The sequence below is a fragment of the Pongo abelii genome, chromosome 21, assembly GCF_028885655.2.
Source record: "Pongo abelii isolate AG06213 chromosome 21, NHGRI_mPonAbe1-v2.0_pri, whole genome shotgun sequence".
NCBI classification, from domain to species: Eukaryota; Metazoa; Chordata; class Mammalia; order Primates; family Hominidae; genus Pongo; species Pongo abelii.
In genome coordinates, this window is record NC_072006.2 from 53,045,805 (window position 1) to 53,060,409 (window position 14,605).

General features: G+C 49.2%; 1 protein-coding gene across 3 annotated transcripts in view; it reads right to left on the bottom strand.

Moving 5' to 3' along the window:
* Positions 1-14,605, bottom strand: part of PREX1 (phosphatidylinositol-3,4,5-trisphosphate dependent Rac exchange factor 1) — a 202,424-nt gene that overhangs the window by 97,499 nt on the left and 90,320 nt on the right. For all 3 annotated transcript variants that reach the window (XM_024238876.3, XM_054541872.2, XM_063720557.1), the window contains exons 4-5: positions 11,674-11,778; positions 3,480-3,581 (exon numbers count right to left, since the gene is read on the bottom strand). In XM_024238876.3, the coding sequence (XP_024094644.1) occupies positions 3,480-3,581; positions 11,674-11,778 (207 nt within the window). The remainder of the gene's footprint in view (positions 1-3,479; positions 3,582-11,673; positions 11,779-14,605) is intronic.

Here is a 14,605-nt window from a genome sequence, read left to right on the forward strand (position 1 = left end):
GCCCCTGCAGGGCCCAGCCCAAGGCTGGAAGCTCCAAGGGGCAGGGCCTGGGTCTGTCTTATTCTCAGCTGTGGACAGCGAGCAGCGACACAGATGTGTGCATCACCAGGAAATAACTAAGAGGATCAGTGACAGTCGGGCCCCCCACCGGGCACCTGCCAGCTGTGCACCAGGGGCATCACCCCAGACTTGAATCATTTCCCTGGCAACGTGAATGGAAAAATCAACAAAGCCTGAAATGCCAACTGCCTATCCCGCTCCTGGGCTGAAGAGTCCGGATAGAATGTTCCGGCTATTCTTAGGCAATGTTCAAGTTCAGTTTTTGGGGGCTGTTCCCAAAAAGGCTTTCATTCTCGCCTCTTCCCTCTTCCTACCCAGGCTCCTCAACATTGCGTGCCCACCCCGAGTGGGAGTTCAGCTCAAACAAGAGGGCTCAGAGGGCCACGGGGACCCCTGCAAGGGCATCTGAATCTGGAGAAGCCAGAGGGGGTGGGCTGGGGGGTTGAGCTCAGCTGCTTCAAGTTCATGGGATCATCTTTGAAAATCCACTGGAAAATGTGACAGAAAGGAGGAACTCCGGAGGTGGGGGGGACAGAGTTCCCCTCAGCCCCGGGTGTTTGCTGATGCAAATGTTCCCGCTCTGGTGCCAAAGGCCGGACACACTGAGCAGTTCTGTCAGGCGGGGAGCAAGGCATGGCCCCAACGGGAGTCTAAGGCCCTGCTTGTTCTCTCCCAAACAGCACCCCCACCCCACAATCTCCTACTTGATAAACACAGCTAGAGACCAAGGAAACAAGGCGTGCCCCCACGGAGCGCAAGTGGGCAGAGTAAACAGCCGTCTGGCCAGGAGAGCGAACCGCAGCCACCCCATGGCGTTTCCTGCGGGCCATTTCCTCCACGGGTCGCCGGGCGGTTCTGCCCCTGTTCTCTCTGTTCTCCTGGGAATCCAGAGCCCAGGAATCCCACCAGACCAAACTCTGGCCCCTGGGGAGATGGGAACAGGCCTCAGAAATGCCTGGGCCTCACATAGAGCTTAGAGTCCACCGTACACACAGGTCCAGCGACACCATGTGTTAAAATATGTCACGGAAGCTGCAGCTCCAAGTGCCTGCTGGAACCCAGACTTTCGCAAGATCCAGAAACCAAACCTCAGTTCAGCTCTGGGCCATGGCTGCTGCTTCTTCTTATGGGTCAGATGTTCAAGGTTTTGAAACCCAGAGAAGAAGGACACCGGCCTCAAAACACAGAGCCACCAACCTTAGACCCCATTTAGGGAACTGAGAAGGGCAGCATCGCTGACACTCCAGCAGTTTGGCAGTTTAACTCCCCAAAATGCTTCTCAACAGGCAGTAGAGCCATATGGTTAGGGGTGGTCCTCTGGAATCAGAATGCCCGGGTTCTAATCATGACTCTACTGCTTATCTACTACGTGGCCTTGGAAGGGCCACTTCCTTTCTCTGTGCCTCAGTTGCCCCATCTCCAAAAGGGGGCTAATCCCAGTGCCTACCTTGCTGAGTTGCCATTAGAACTAAGTCCATGCTTACTTGTCATAACAACCCCATAAATACCATTAACATGAACCCTATGTTTCAATGAGAAACTGAGGCACAGGGAAGGATAGTGACTTGCCCAAGGTCGCACACTCGTAAATGACAGAGAAATCCAAACCCAGACTGCTTAAGGCTGCAACGCCTGGCTCTCATCCAGGGATCAGCACATTTTTGCTGTAAAGGGCCAGATGGTAAATATTTTAGGCTCTGCTGGCTACATCCACTCTCTGCTACATATTTTTCTGGGGTTTTGCTTGTTTGTTTGAACAACCCTTTTAAAAAAAGAGTAAACATCATTCTTAGCTCATAGGCTGTATAAAAACAGGCCATGGGCTGTATTTGGCCCAGAGGCCACAGTTTTGCCAACCCTGTCTCTAACCACTACAGTACACTGTCTCTTAATGCTGGTAGCTAATCCAAGTTTGAAAGACACATCACACAGATCACACAAAGCACATCTGCAGGCTCGAATTGGTCCACAGGCTACCAGTTTACAAGTTTCACCTGAAGCTTCTTCCACAACCAGGTGAAGACCTGAGCTACAGCATTTCTAAGACCTATCTAGGGATCAAAGCCACGTCAAGAACAAGTGCTGAAGTTCCTTTCGAGATTGCTGGGAGAGATCAACAGCAGGAGCAGACGAGAGGAGGCATGGGAGAGCTGCGTCCCACCCCCACGGCTGCGCACAGCGAAGTCCTGTGTTCGTGGGCAGAGCTGAGGGCCCCAGGGTCTGGCCCAGCTCAGAGGCTCCAGCGTCACCCACCTTCTGCAGCAGAAAACCAAGATGAAGAATGCCCTGGTACCCTTCCCCTCCCCTTTTGCTTCCAGTTCATGGAGCAAAAATACACAAGCCCCTGTGAGCAGGTGCGTGAATGAGGCCCCACCAGCCAAATTAATCCCCCCACAGGGAACCTAGGACACAGCTGCCTTCAGGACAGAGCCAGGACAGGCTCCTGCCAATAGCCATTTCCAAGGGCTGAAACCCTGGGCTGAGAGCAGTGGAAGGTGGAAGAGCTGTCCCCTGGGCTCAGGATCTGTCCAGCAGCCAGGCTGAAGCCTAGAATCAAGACTTCTCCATCCCCACAGAAGCAGCAAACCCTCCCTGCTTTGCCCAGCCAAGACAAAGCCAGGGCTGGTGGCAGGGAAGGAAACAGCAGGTGTGTGGATGGCTGCATTTGCCCGGCCAACACTTATGCCTGCCTTCACCCTGCCTTCCAGAAACAGCTCAGACTTTGGTCAGGTGGGGTTCATCTGTCCTCACTCATGGCCTGTGGGACCCAGTGATTGGTTCAAGATTGGAGCACATGAACCCAAGTCTGAGCCAATTAGAATTCCCTTGCTCTGAATGATTGGTTCAGGAGTGTAGCACCTGACCCAGGTCTCAGCTAATCAGAACACAGCACTGCCCTGCTCACTGTCATTGGATCAGAGTGGAGTGTGAGACCATGTCTCAGCTAATCAGAGCACAGCACAGGTGATTGGTTCAGGGGTAAAGCACGGGTCTAAGCTGACTGGAGGATGATAAATCGTACATGCAAAGGCTTCATGTAGTGGGTCCAGGTCAAAGCACACGACTCAGGCCCAAACCATTTGGCATATGACCTTCCCCTGGCTGCAAACGGCCAAAGACAGAATAAATCTCAAGACTTTCCTCAGCTCTTAGTAGAGAGGTTCACTCTTTCCCACTGACTTTAAACTTGAGAGGATGTGAGGCCAGGAGAACCACAGCCACCTGCTGCCACACTGAAAATAAGCCTGAATGGTGGAAAGCAGGGTGAACAAGAGAGAAAGAGGCAGGGTCCTGGTTTAAATCCAGCTCAGCCCAAAGCCGACACTGCTGCTAGACTTCTCAGATACTTGAACTAACAAATTTTATGTTATGCTGAAGCCAAAGGGTTTTCTATCACTTCAAATACGGGAAAGTCTCACCTTAAGGAGGAGCGGGTACTTGCAGATCCTCTGGATCGGAGACAACAGGTAGCCTTCCAAAGGGATGTCCGTGGTCTTCCGGCCTCCCAGAAGCATGCAGCTCTGCAAAGGGACATGAGACCTTCATGAAACCCACCAAGGACAGCACAGGGACATGGCCACCCTCAACCATGGGAAACGCTCTCAGAGCACAGCTACAATCACTTGGGAAGCGATTTAGCAACCCCTAGGAAAAGTGAAAATGTGCGTCATCTACAACCAACACAAACCCTAGTGGGCCACATCTTGCCTACTCCCCATTTTGGTAAGTTTTATTAGAAACACAGCCACATCCATCACATTGGCTGTGGCCCCCTACAAGCTACAACAGCAGAGCTGAGTTGTTGGAAAAAAAAAAGGCCATATAGTGGCAAAACCTAAAATATTGACTATCTGGCCTTTACAGAAAAATTCACCCATTCCTGGTCTAGAGAAGCTTTCACATATACACACCAGGAGACTCAAAAATGCCTTGTTTACAACAGTAAAAAATGGGACGCAACCTAAATATCCATCACCTGAGAATGGAAACATCTGTATTTTTGTTTCAGTCTGTTTGCAGCAGATTTATACAATGGTAGCTAGCTATGCAGCAGTGAAAATGAGATAACCAGGGCCATGCGTAGCAACACGGGCGAACCCCAAAAATGTACTCTTGTGCAAAAGAAAGAAGGATATGTACAGTATGAAGCCATTTATAGAGATTTTTTAAAGACATGGCACATAAAACTATGCGCTGTTTATGGAGAGCATGTATGAGGTCAAATATAAAGACGTGTGTTAAAGGAATGCACCCAATTCCAGTGGGGGTTCCCTCTGTGGAGGGAGAGTTTTGGGTTGGAAAGTGAACCAAGAATCTTCAACTGTTACTGAAAATGTCCTAGTTCTTTAGCTGGGAGGAGTGTACATGATTCTGTAATATGCATACCTCTATTTTGGCTTGCAGAGTTAAAAAGTACAGCTCTCTTAGGAATGGAATACCGTTACCCTAACTCCCACACTCAGCCCCAAGCTCCTGTCCACGTGAATCAACCCAGTGTCCTCCATGTCAATACTTCCGCCCTGCAGTCCCCTTGCGTCTCTCGGCTCATTCCATGCCTCTTGTCTGGAATGTATTCTCTTCCCCAATAAAAATAAAAATAATAATAATACTGCCATCATCCATTGCAAACACTGACCAAGAGCTAATCATGTGTCCAACAGGCCTCTAGGGCTCCCGACCACCAACCACCCTATCAACTGAAAACTATGATTATTCTCATCTCACAGCTTAGATCACTGGGGTGTGAGAGGTTTAGTCTTTTACTCCAAGACCACCCCAGAAAAGTGAGTCACAGAGCTGGAACCTAGAGCCAGGCAGGTTGACACAGAGTCTGGGATTGAAAACATGATGCCTGTGTGCCCTTACCCCAAGCCCACCCATGCACCAAGGCCAGCCCTGCCACCCAATCTGTTCTCAATTCCCAGGACCTCTTCCTCCTGGAGCCTCCATAGGTGGCCATTTGTTCCACGTGGCTCTCAATCACATTACAGGCACTATCCTCTCCTTCAGAGAGGCTCCAACTTAAGAATCCATTTTTGTTTGGCAGGAACCATGAGTTCTGCAGTGTTTCCCTGCCATGCCCCTCACAGTCCTGGGTCCCTTGGGCTCACTATGTGCCCATTATGTGTAAGTGAATGAACTAACCAACTAACTAATGAAGGAACAACCCACCAGCACATCCAGCCATTCCTCCTCAACACCACCCTGGCAAACTGGAAATGAATCCAGACTCTTGGGAAAAGGGATTCCCATCCTATCATTTATTCATTCATTCAACAAATACACACTGTGTGCTGTGTGCTGTGCACAGTTCCAAGCACTGGGGGGCTGCCCAACAAAACAAATTCCCTGCTTATATTCAAGTAAAAATAAGATCATAAGAACACATACCATGTGCCCACCATATGCCACGCACTGTGCCTCGTGCTTCACATACACAGAAAGTCCATGCCAAAAGCCTAAGGAAATAAGCATGGACCACTGTCCCCTACCACACATGGGGAAATCATGGCACAAAGAGCTGGCCCAAGTCTCAGAGCTACCTCCACTGCCTCTTAGGGATCACAATAGGCTCTGCCTGGAAAAGCAGAATTCTGGGGACCCCGGGTCCCAGCTCTAGCTGAGCTGAATGGCCCCCACCAGTGTTTACCCCTGGCACAGATGGGGGATTGAGGCTGCGGCAGCTGGGTGATGCTGGGCCCCATGCTGCTCACACTCAGGCCTTTGTCCTAGGAGCCAGCACTTGCCACAGGCTACCCTGGTGATGTCAGCTCTGGGCAGAGTGCAGGGTGCCTGGGGGTGGGGAAGTGCTTTCTAGAAGCCCCCAGGGCTTGGCAGGAGAAGGGCCCATCTTTGTCCAGGATCAAGGAGTTTTCACAAGATTTTCACAGCCACCAAGGACACTCCCCCACAAACACTCTAGATTGTGGTTTCACTTTATTTTCTTTTAAAAAAAACAAAAACAAAAAAAAACAGACAAACACACACAGAGCTAGCATTCACTATTCTGATTACATTTCAGGCACTATGGGAAGAACTTCTGAGAAGTCCTTAAATGCTCAAAATTGAGGCGTCAACCTCATGGTCTTCCCAACCTCCTAATGGCAGCACGTTCCTGGACTGTCCTGAGTCCTCCTTTCTGTCCATGCTGCCCCCCTGGCTGATCCCACCCTGACTTGGCTTTTTTTCCTTTTTTTCCTGGACAGAATCTCATTCTGTCACTCAGGCTGGAGTGCAGTGTCCAGTCTCGGCTCACTGCAAACTCTGCCTCCTAGGTTCAAGCGATTCTCCTGCCTCAGTCTCCTGAGTAGCTGGGATTACAGGTGCACACCACCATGCCCAGCTAATTTTTGTATTTTTAGTAGAGACAGGGTTTCGCCATGTCGTCTAGGCTGGTCTTGAACTCCTGACCTCAGGTGATCTGCCTGCCTCGGCCTCCCAAAGTGCTAGGATGACAGGTGTGAGCCACCATGCCTGGCCCTGACTTGGCTTTAAACACCATCTTTCTTTATATTGAAAACACTCAGGTTTATCTCTCCAGCCTCTAAACTCCAGACTAGAGTCTCTGCTGCCCACCCAATGCCCCACGTGGATGTACTGCAGGTATCTTAAGCCTCATGCATCCAAAAGGGAATGTTTATTTCCCTCTCCTACCCTAGCCTGCACCCTCTTGGGAAAATGCAACTCTATTCTCCCAGTTGCTTGGGCCCAAAACCCTAAAGTCACATTTGACTCCCCTTGTTCATTTATATCCAAAGTCAATGATCAGGCAAATTGTGTCAGCTCAGGCCTTCAAGCTCTATGTGAATCCAACCACCTCTCCCACCACAACCACGCTGTTCTCAGACACCATCGCTTCCTGCCCGGACATTGCAGTAGCCCTGCAGTCGGTTGAATGGTGTTCCCCAAAATGCCAGGCCCCCACAAAACCTCAGAATGCAACCTTATTTGGAAAATGGGTCTTTACAGATGTATGGTAATTAGTTAAAATAAGGTGATGCTGGATTAGAGGGGGACCCTAAATCCAGTGACTCATGTCCTTATGAGGGGAGAAGACACAAAAGAAGGCCTTGTGAAGACAGAGGCAGAGATTGGAGCAACGCTGCCACAAGCCGGGGAGCACCGACGGCCGCTGGAAGATTAAAGAGGAAAGACAGGATCCTTCCCTGGAGCCCCAGGAGGGAGCACCCACCGACACCTTGATTTCGGACTTCCGGCCTCCACAATTGAAAGAGAATCAATTTTGTTGTTTTAAGCAACCCCATCTGTGGCAATTGTCCCGGTCCCCTAGGAAATGCAAACAAGCCCCTCCCTGGACCTGCACTTCTACCCAGATACTAACAGGGGGGCCTTTCACCATGCAAATTAGCTCCACTCATGCCTCTGCTCAAAACCCTCCCACGGCTTCCCATCCCACTCAGAAGAAAACGGAACATTCTCTAAGGCAAAGCCACGAGCTCCAACATGAAGGGATCCCACAGAGTGATCCTACAGACACCATGCTGCGCAACAGCCGCCACACACACACACACACACACACACACACACACACATCCTGAATGATGCCGTTCATAGACGATGCTAGAATAGGAAAAACTAAGCTTTGGTAAGAGAAGTCAGCAGAGGGACTCTGGAGGTCTCGGGGCCATGACTGGGAACAGGCAAGAGGGAACCTTCTGGAGTGATGGGAATGTTCTTTGATCTTGGTGGTTCCATGCTATAGACATATGTAAGCATTTGTCATCCTGGGGGCGCACTGACTGCATGGATGCTACACTTTAATTAAAAAGCTTTTTTAAAATTTCATCCTTGGACTGGGCAGAGTGACTCACACCTGTACTCCCAGCACTTTGGGAGGCCAAAGCAGGAGGATTGCTTTAGCCCAGGAGTTCAGCACCAGCCTGGGTAACATAGCAAGACCCCAGCTCCACAAAAAAAAAAAATTAAAAATTAGCTGGGCATGGTGGTGCACACTATAGTCCCAGCTTCTCAGAAGCCTAAATGGGAGGATGGCTTGAGTCTAGGATGTCGAAGCTGCAGTGGGCCATGATCGTGCCATTGCACTCCATCCAGCCTGGGTGACGCAGTGAGACCCTATCTCAAAAAACAAAAACAAAACAAAACAAAAAATTTCAGACTCTTTCCATTGACTAAATGCTCCTTCATTATCTGGTTTCTTTCAATCTCTCTGACTTCATCTCCTCCTGCTTTTCCTCTTACAGCCTTCACTCTAGTCACCCTTGGCTTTCTTGCAATTCCTCAAACACACTCCTACCTCAGGGCCTTTGCACACGCAGGTCTATCTCTCTGAAATGCTACATAGCCCCTGCCTCTCTCTCTCTCCTTCACTTCATCCACATCCCTAGTTACATGTCACCCAAGATGCAGTTTTCCCAAAGACCAATCCAAAACAGCAGCCAACATCCTAACTTCCTCAAAACATCCTGTCACCCTTATTTTACATCCTCCAGAGAATTTAACATCACATAATCATTGAAGTTCCCCCAACTAGAATGGCCACTCTATGAGAATAAGGACTTCTCTTGCCTTGTTCATGTCGGATCTTTAGCCCTTAGAATGATCCCTACCGCATGATAGGTGCTTAGTAAGAAGTTGTTGGATGAGTAAATGAATAAATCATCCCCATTTTACAGACAAGAAAACTGAGGCAGAGAAAAATAAAGACACTACTCCATCACTCTCCATCACTCAGCTGGTGCCCAGCACAACATGGATGGAAAGCCAGATTCTGTCTGTTCCCAAAGCCTTAACGTCCCATAACAGACTCATGACAGCTCTTCTGCACATGGCCAAAAGCTGGGAGACGCCAGCAAGGAGGGAGACAGATGGCACATGTGCTGGCACCCCACGCATCCTCCCCTGCCCAGCCCGGCCCACCCAGCTGCTGCTAGGAATAGGGCAGTTTGACCCACCAGGAAGACTGCTTGAGACAGAAAGGAAAGAAAGAAAGAAAAGTCAGTCCTGCCCTTCCCTTCCCTTCCCACACCCTGCACACACCTTCCTGGCATCTTCCTGCTTCCCAGGACCTAGCTGAACCTGAGGGAATACTCTCAGAGGGTGAGACCCTCAGCCAGAGCCTGGGCAGCAGGGACTGTCGCAGGGTGGTGCTGCCTGCAAGCCAACAGGTCAATGCAGACATGGCCATTTCTGTCCATGTGGGGTCTTGCACTAACGTGACTTCATCTTTGCATTCTGCCCAGACTATTTTATGAATATAAGTGCAAACATGGAAATGTGAAGATGTAGCTACTGGCTATGAAAAGCAACAGTCCTGAAAGCTTAATTCACTTGAGACAAAGATGGAAATCAGTAAATCAGTCTGCCAATTTGCCCTTCCTCAGATGTTCACTGGAGCCAGGCCAAGCAACATGAACTCACTTGTGAAGGAAATATACATTTGGAATCGAAATTCTGGAACTACTTTGTTGGAGACTGAGTGAAGGAGAAGTGCAATTAGGAATATTATTTTATAGTTTAGCACTCTGGGAACGTGGTTCACACTCCGTATGCTATGTTAGTTAATTGTTCTACTTTTATGTGCTGAATTCGGTATGTGCTGTTGGGAAAACAAACAGTATGGGGGTGGAGAGACGTCTGTGACCGAATGAGAAGGGATTCAGAGGTGAAAGACTGGGACTGAAACCCAGGATAAGCTCAACCACTTTTCTAGGATGGACCCCTAGAAAGTCACTTAATATTGTGAAGTCATCAAAATCACTGTGACAAAGGCTATGCAGTGTCCCCTAATGTATTCTTCTTCCACAGCGATCACATTTCTAGCTGGGCACATGGCTGCTCAGAAAAAAGCCTGTATTTCCCAGCCTTCCTTGGATCTAGGGGTGGCCATGTGGCTAAGTGCTGGCTGATGGGATGTGAGGGGAGGAGATGTGTGCAGCTTCCTGTTATGCCCTGAAAAGGAGAAGGGTATGCTCTCCTTCCCGCCCTCCCTCCACCCCACCACCTGGAAGTAGGATGTAGTCAAAGGTCATCTGAGACCAGGTCAATGAGCATCATACCCTAGGGCCTTAGCCCCTGACACTTGAGCCACTATACCAGCCCCAGATGGTCTGCAACCACACTGTTAACAAGAGGGAGAAATAAGAGTCCACCTTGTTCAAACCACTGTCCTTTGAGATGTCTGCAAAGCAGACAAATGTTTATCTTGACTCATACACAACAGATAGTGGTTTGAAAGGCTCAAAGGAGGTCACAAATGAGAATCCGTTTTATACATAAGTGAGGCTCTCTACAAGTGTAGGGAAGACCATCATGGATGTCTACAGTTTTTCCTGACCAAATGCAAATGCAAATATCCCCAGAAATGCAAACCAACTGCTTTAGGGATCCACTCTACCCTTAGGCTCTATTGTATGGGTAGACCTGACCCCACCCTCCATCTCCAGAAGTGATCAATCAGAACACCACCACCAATTACTCTGTCTACAGCAATTGGTTTGGGGATAAGGTTTTGAGCCAATGAGCATCAGACCTAGGATTTTTGCTGTTACTATGGGGAAAGGGAAGTTCTCTCTATCCTGAAGCTGCTCAGCTATCAGAGGTATAAGTCTGGAGCTGCTGGGGGCCACTCTGTTACGACCTGGGGAGAGCCTGCCTGGGAATAAAGCCACAGCAGAGAAAAGGAGAGTCAAGAAACATACATTACTGATGACATCATTTGAACATCCAGACTCTGCCATCTCTGTAGCCCTCTCAGGTCTTAAACTTCCCAGAGAAGTAAATCCCTCTGTTGTTGTTGTTGTTGTTGTTGTTTTGCTTCTGCCAGTTTTTGGGTTTTTTGTTTTTTGTTTTTTTTGAGACTAAGTCTCGCTCTGTCTCCCAGGCTGGAGTACAGTGGTACCATCTCAGCTCACTGCAATCTCTGCCTCTCAGGTTCAAGCAATTCTCCTGCTTCAGCCTCCCAAACAGCTGGGACTAGAGGCACATGCCGCCATGCCCAGTTAATTTTTTTGTATTTTTAGTAGAGACAGGGTTTCACCACGTTGGCCAGGCTGGTCTTGAACTCCTGGTCTCAAGTGATCCACCCGCCTCGGCCTCCCAAAGTGCTGGGATTACAGACGTGAGCCACCGCACCTGGCCACTTAAGCCAGTTTTAATTGGATTTTCTTTCATTTATAATTAAATAATCCTAAAAATACTAGTAATCCTAATAACCATCGTAATAATGACAGTAGTATTAATAATTACTACTCTTGCTGCCATTTTTATTAGAACCCTTACTTTAGACCAGGAATGGGCAAAGTCAACCCTAATCCGGCCCCTGCCTGTTTTTGTAAATAAAGTTTTATTGCCACACAGCCACACCCACTCCTCTACACATTCTCTAGGGCTGCTTTCATGCTACAATGGCATGAGCTGAGTCGTGGTGACAGAAACTGTATGGTACGCAGAGCCAAAAACATTCCCCAGCTGGCCCTTTATGGAAAAGGCTTGGCGATCCCTGCTTTAGGCAGGAGATTACCCCAGCCAAGGAAGGGATTTGGCACCATGGGGCAGCATGAAGTCCTCTTGTGCCTAGATCCCCAAAGATAAGGCCGAGTGCAAGGGAGCACCAGGGCTGACGGGTCAACTTACCAAAAGGAAGGCGCGCACGGTAGGGATCTTGTTCAGCTCCACCAGCAGCCTCAGGGCTTTCTCATGGTTGCTGCAATACTCCTCGTACACGCAGAACTTGTCCTTCTGCAAGACAAGGACAGAGCCCGTGGGAGGCAGCTCATGGTAGCAGGCAGGTGCCCTGACATGTGCCGACCGCTGGGCTGGCAGGGTAGGGGTAAGGACTACCCTGACCCAGAAGAAGCTACAGCAGGAGGTATCTCAGGTAAAGCGTCTCCACTCACTACCAGCTTCCCAGCCTCCACTCTTGCCCCAGGTCTGCACTCAGGGGCCTGAATAACTTTTTGGGAAGCAGTGTGGCCTGGGGGTCAAGAGCACAGACTCAAGAAGAGCGGCCTGGGCTTGCACCATGGCTCTGTATTTCCTGTGAACCTGGGCAGGTTACCTGACTTCCCTGTGCCTCGGTCTCCTCATCTGTAAGGTAGAGTTAATGAAAGTCCCTAAGTCAGACTTGTTATAGCTGGGGGCTAGCTCTGTTGACCTCCAGATGCCCCTGAGCCCAAAGATGGACTCCTTCCAGACTAAAGGTCACCTGTGGGTCACTAGGTCCAGAACCATCAATCAGGGTTTCCAGCACTGGAAGAGACAGGAGCCTTCTTAGCAGGAAGCTCTCAACTGAGCATTCTTGGTTCCAGATGGTTCACAGAACCCGCCAAACCCTAAACAAGGATGGCGTGGGTGAGGTCACTGGAGGAGGAAGGGTTGCAAGGCCTCAATCCTGAGCTAGGGGTGGGGGTGTGCAAGAGACCCGAACAAGCTAAGGAAGGAAGAGGTGGGTCCACAAAGCAAGCAGCTCATCTTGTTTCTAAACAAGCCCCCAGATGGCCTTCCGATGGGAGGCTGCAGGAAATAGGAAACCAAAGAGAAGGGAGGATGGGTTTAGAATTAACAGGCATCCCCAGCCCACCCCAGCTCACTCTGGGGGCTCCGTGTGCATCGTCTGAGCAGACACCCCGGGCCACAAAGTGCCCCGGTCAGTGCTGATGGCCAACACAGAGTACATACCCAGCACGTAGTACAGGCTGCCCAGCACGTAGTACAGGCTGCATGCTGCTCTCCTGGAATGGGGGTGAACTCACTCATCCCCCACGACAGCCTTACATGGTAACTACTATAAGAGACTCACATACCCATGACAAAACCAAGGAAAAGTCACTTCCCCAGGGTCTCGTCGCTAGTGCAGTGGCAGAACCAGGACTCAAACTCCCTTAACCCCAGTGACAATGTCAGCTCAAAGTCATGGCATAGGGTAGGGATGGGAGTGGAAGGCAAATACCCAGGGTACAAATTTCAAGCCACAAATCTAGACTAAGCTGCATCTCAAGGGCACTGCACCAGAATACTGAAGGGCACAGAGTGACTCCAGAAACCCAGTTCCATGTTCCCTAAGTTAGAGGGTGACCTTGGGCAAGTGCTTCGCCTCCCTAGGCCTTGGTTTCCTCATCTGCAAAATGGACATCATAACTGACCTTCAACACTTAGGATGCTGGAGGATTAAATAACTTAATATATGTGAAATGAGTAGAATGGTGTCTGGCACACAATACTTCACAATACTTCAATACCACACAATACTTCAAAGTACTCTACAAGTATTAACTACAAACATAAACACAATCGACAAACATGGATCAATGGGGGGAAATATCAGACAAACCATGTTACAATTACCCACAGTGCACACCCATACACACACACATACCACAAGACACACAATCTTGATGCATACTCCAAGAAACCACCCAATGATCTCAAGCATTACCACACGCAAACTACGTGCTCCAAACACCACTACCAATGTCAGCAAGCACATGGACACATGCACTGAGTCACAAACCACAACTTACTCATCAAGTATCTACAGGTCCACTGAGATGCCAACACACACACACAAAGACATGCACACACACAGCAAGGAAGGAGAAGAGGGGACCCCAGCACCCCCAACACTGCCCAAGCAGACCTTTTTCTATTCCCACTTGTCTCAAATGAGCCTAAGGGACCATCAAGGCCAAAAGAGCTGGGTGAGTAGACGTCTGAGCTGCAGGGGATCACCCAGCCATAGGTAAAACTTTGTGAGTGGGGGCTGCTGGACACACCTGGAATCAGGATTTCAGCTGCAGACTGTGATGATGCAAGCTGCAGCGAAGAGGAAGAGGAAGAAAGAGAACAACTATTTTGTTGTAGGTGACAGGAACTGGCCTGTCTGGAAACCTGCTCCTGCAGAGAAGACTTGCAGTGACATAAAAAGCCCCCATGACCACTCTCACCAACCACTATATCAGCATCAACCTTGTAAGTGCCAAGGAGAAGTTCTGCAGCCAGACCATCTAGGTTCATAGCCCAAGTCTCCTGGTCACCAGCTGTTGGTCAAGACAAGTAACATTTCTTGGCCTCTGCATTCTCATCTATAAAGTACGGACAACAATATCATTACCATAATGGTGATGTGAGGATTGGCAGGTGAACTTATATTAAGGGACTTCCAATGGTGCATAGTAAGTGTTCACTAAATATTAACTAGTATTATTATTGCTTAATAATGTTGTTGCTATTATCGCCAGCATGATTATTTCAGAAAATTCATTACCTTTTTTATTGAACTGGTCTGTGACAGGATAGGGCAGTAGGTGGGAAGGTTTTGACAGCAAAAAAAAAAAAAAAAAAAAAAAAAAAAGACAGGCAGAGTCAGAAGGAAGGCAGCGGATAGACTCATGGGTTTAGGGAAAGCATCGGGAGGGTCCCAGGCAGATTTTGGGAATTATGATGGTCCCTGACCCCAGGATGTTTTACGTCTCATTCGTGCACTGTCCTTCTCCCCTGAATCTCCTGGGACTGTCAGCTCCACGGGGACGGCGTTTGCATCTGTTGAGGTCACTGCTGTGATGTCAGT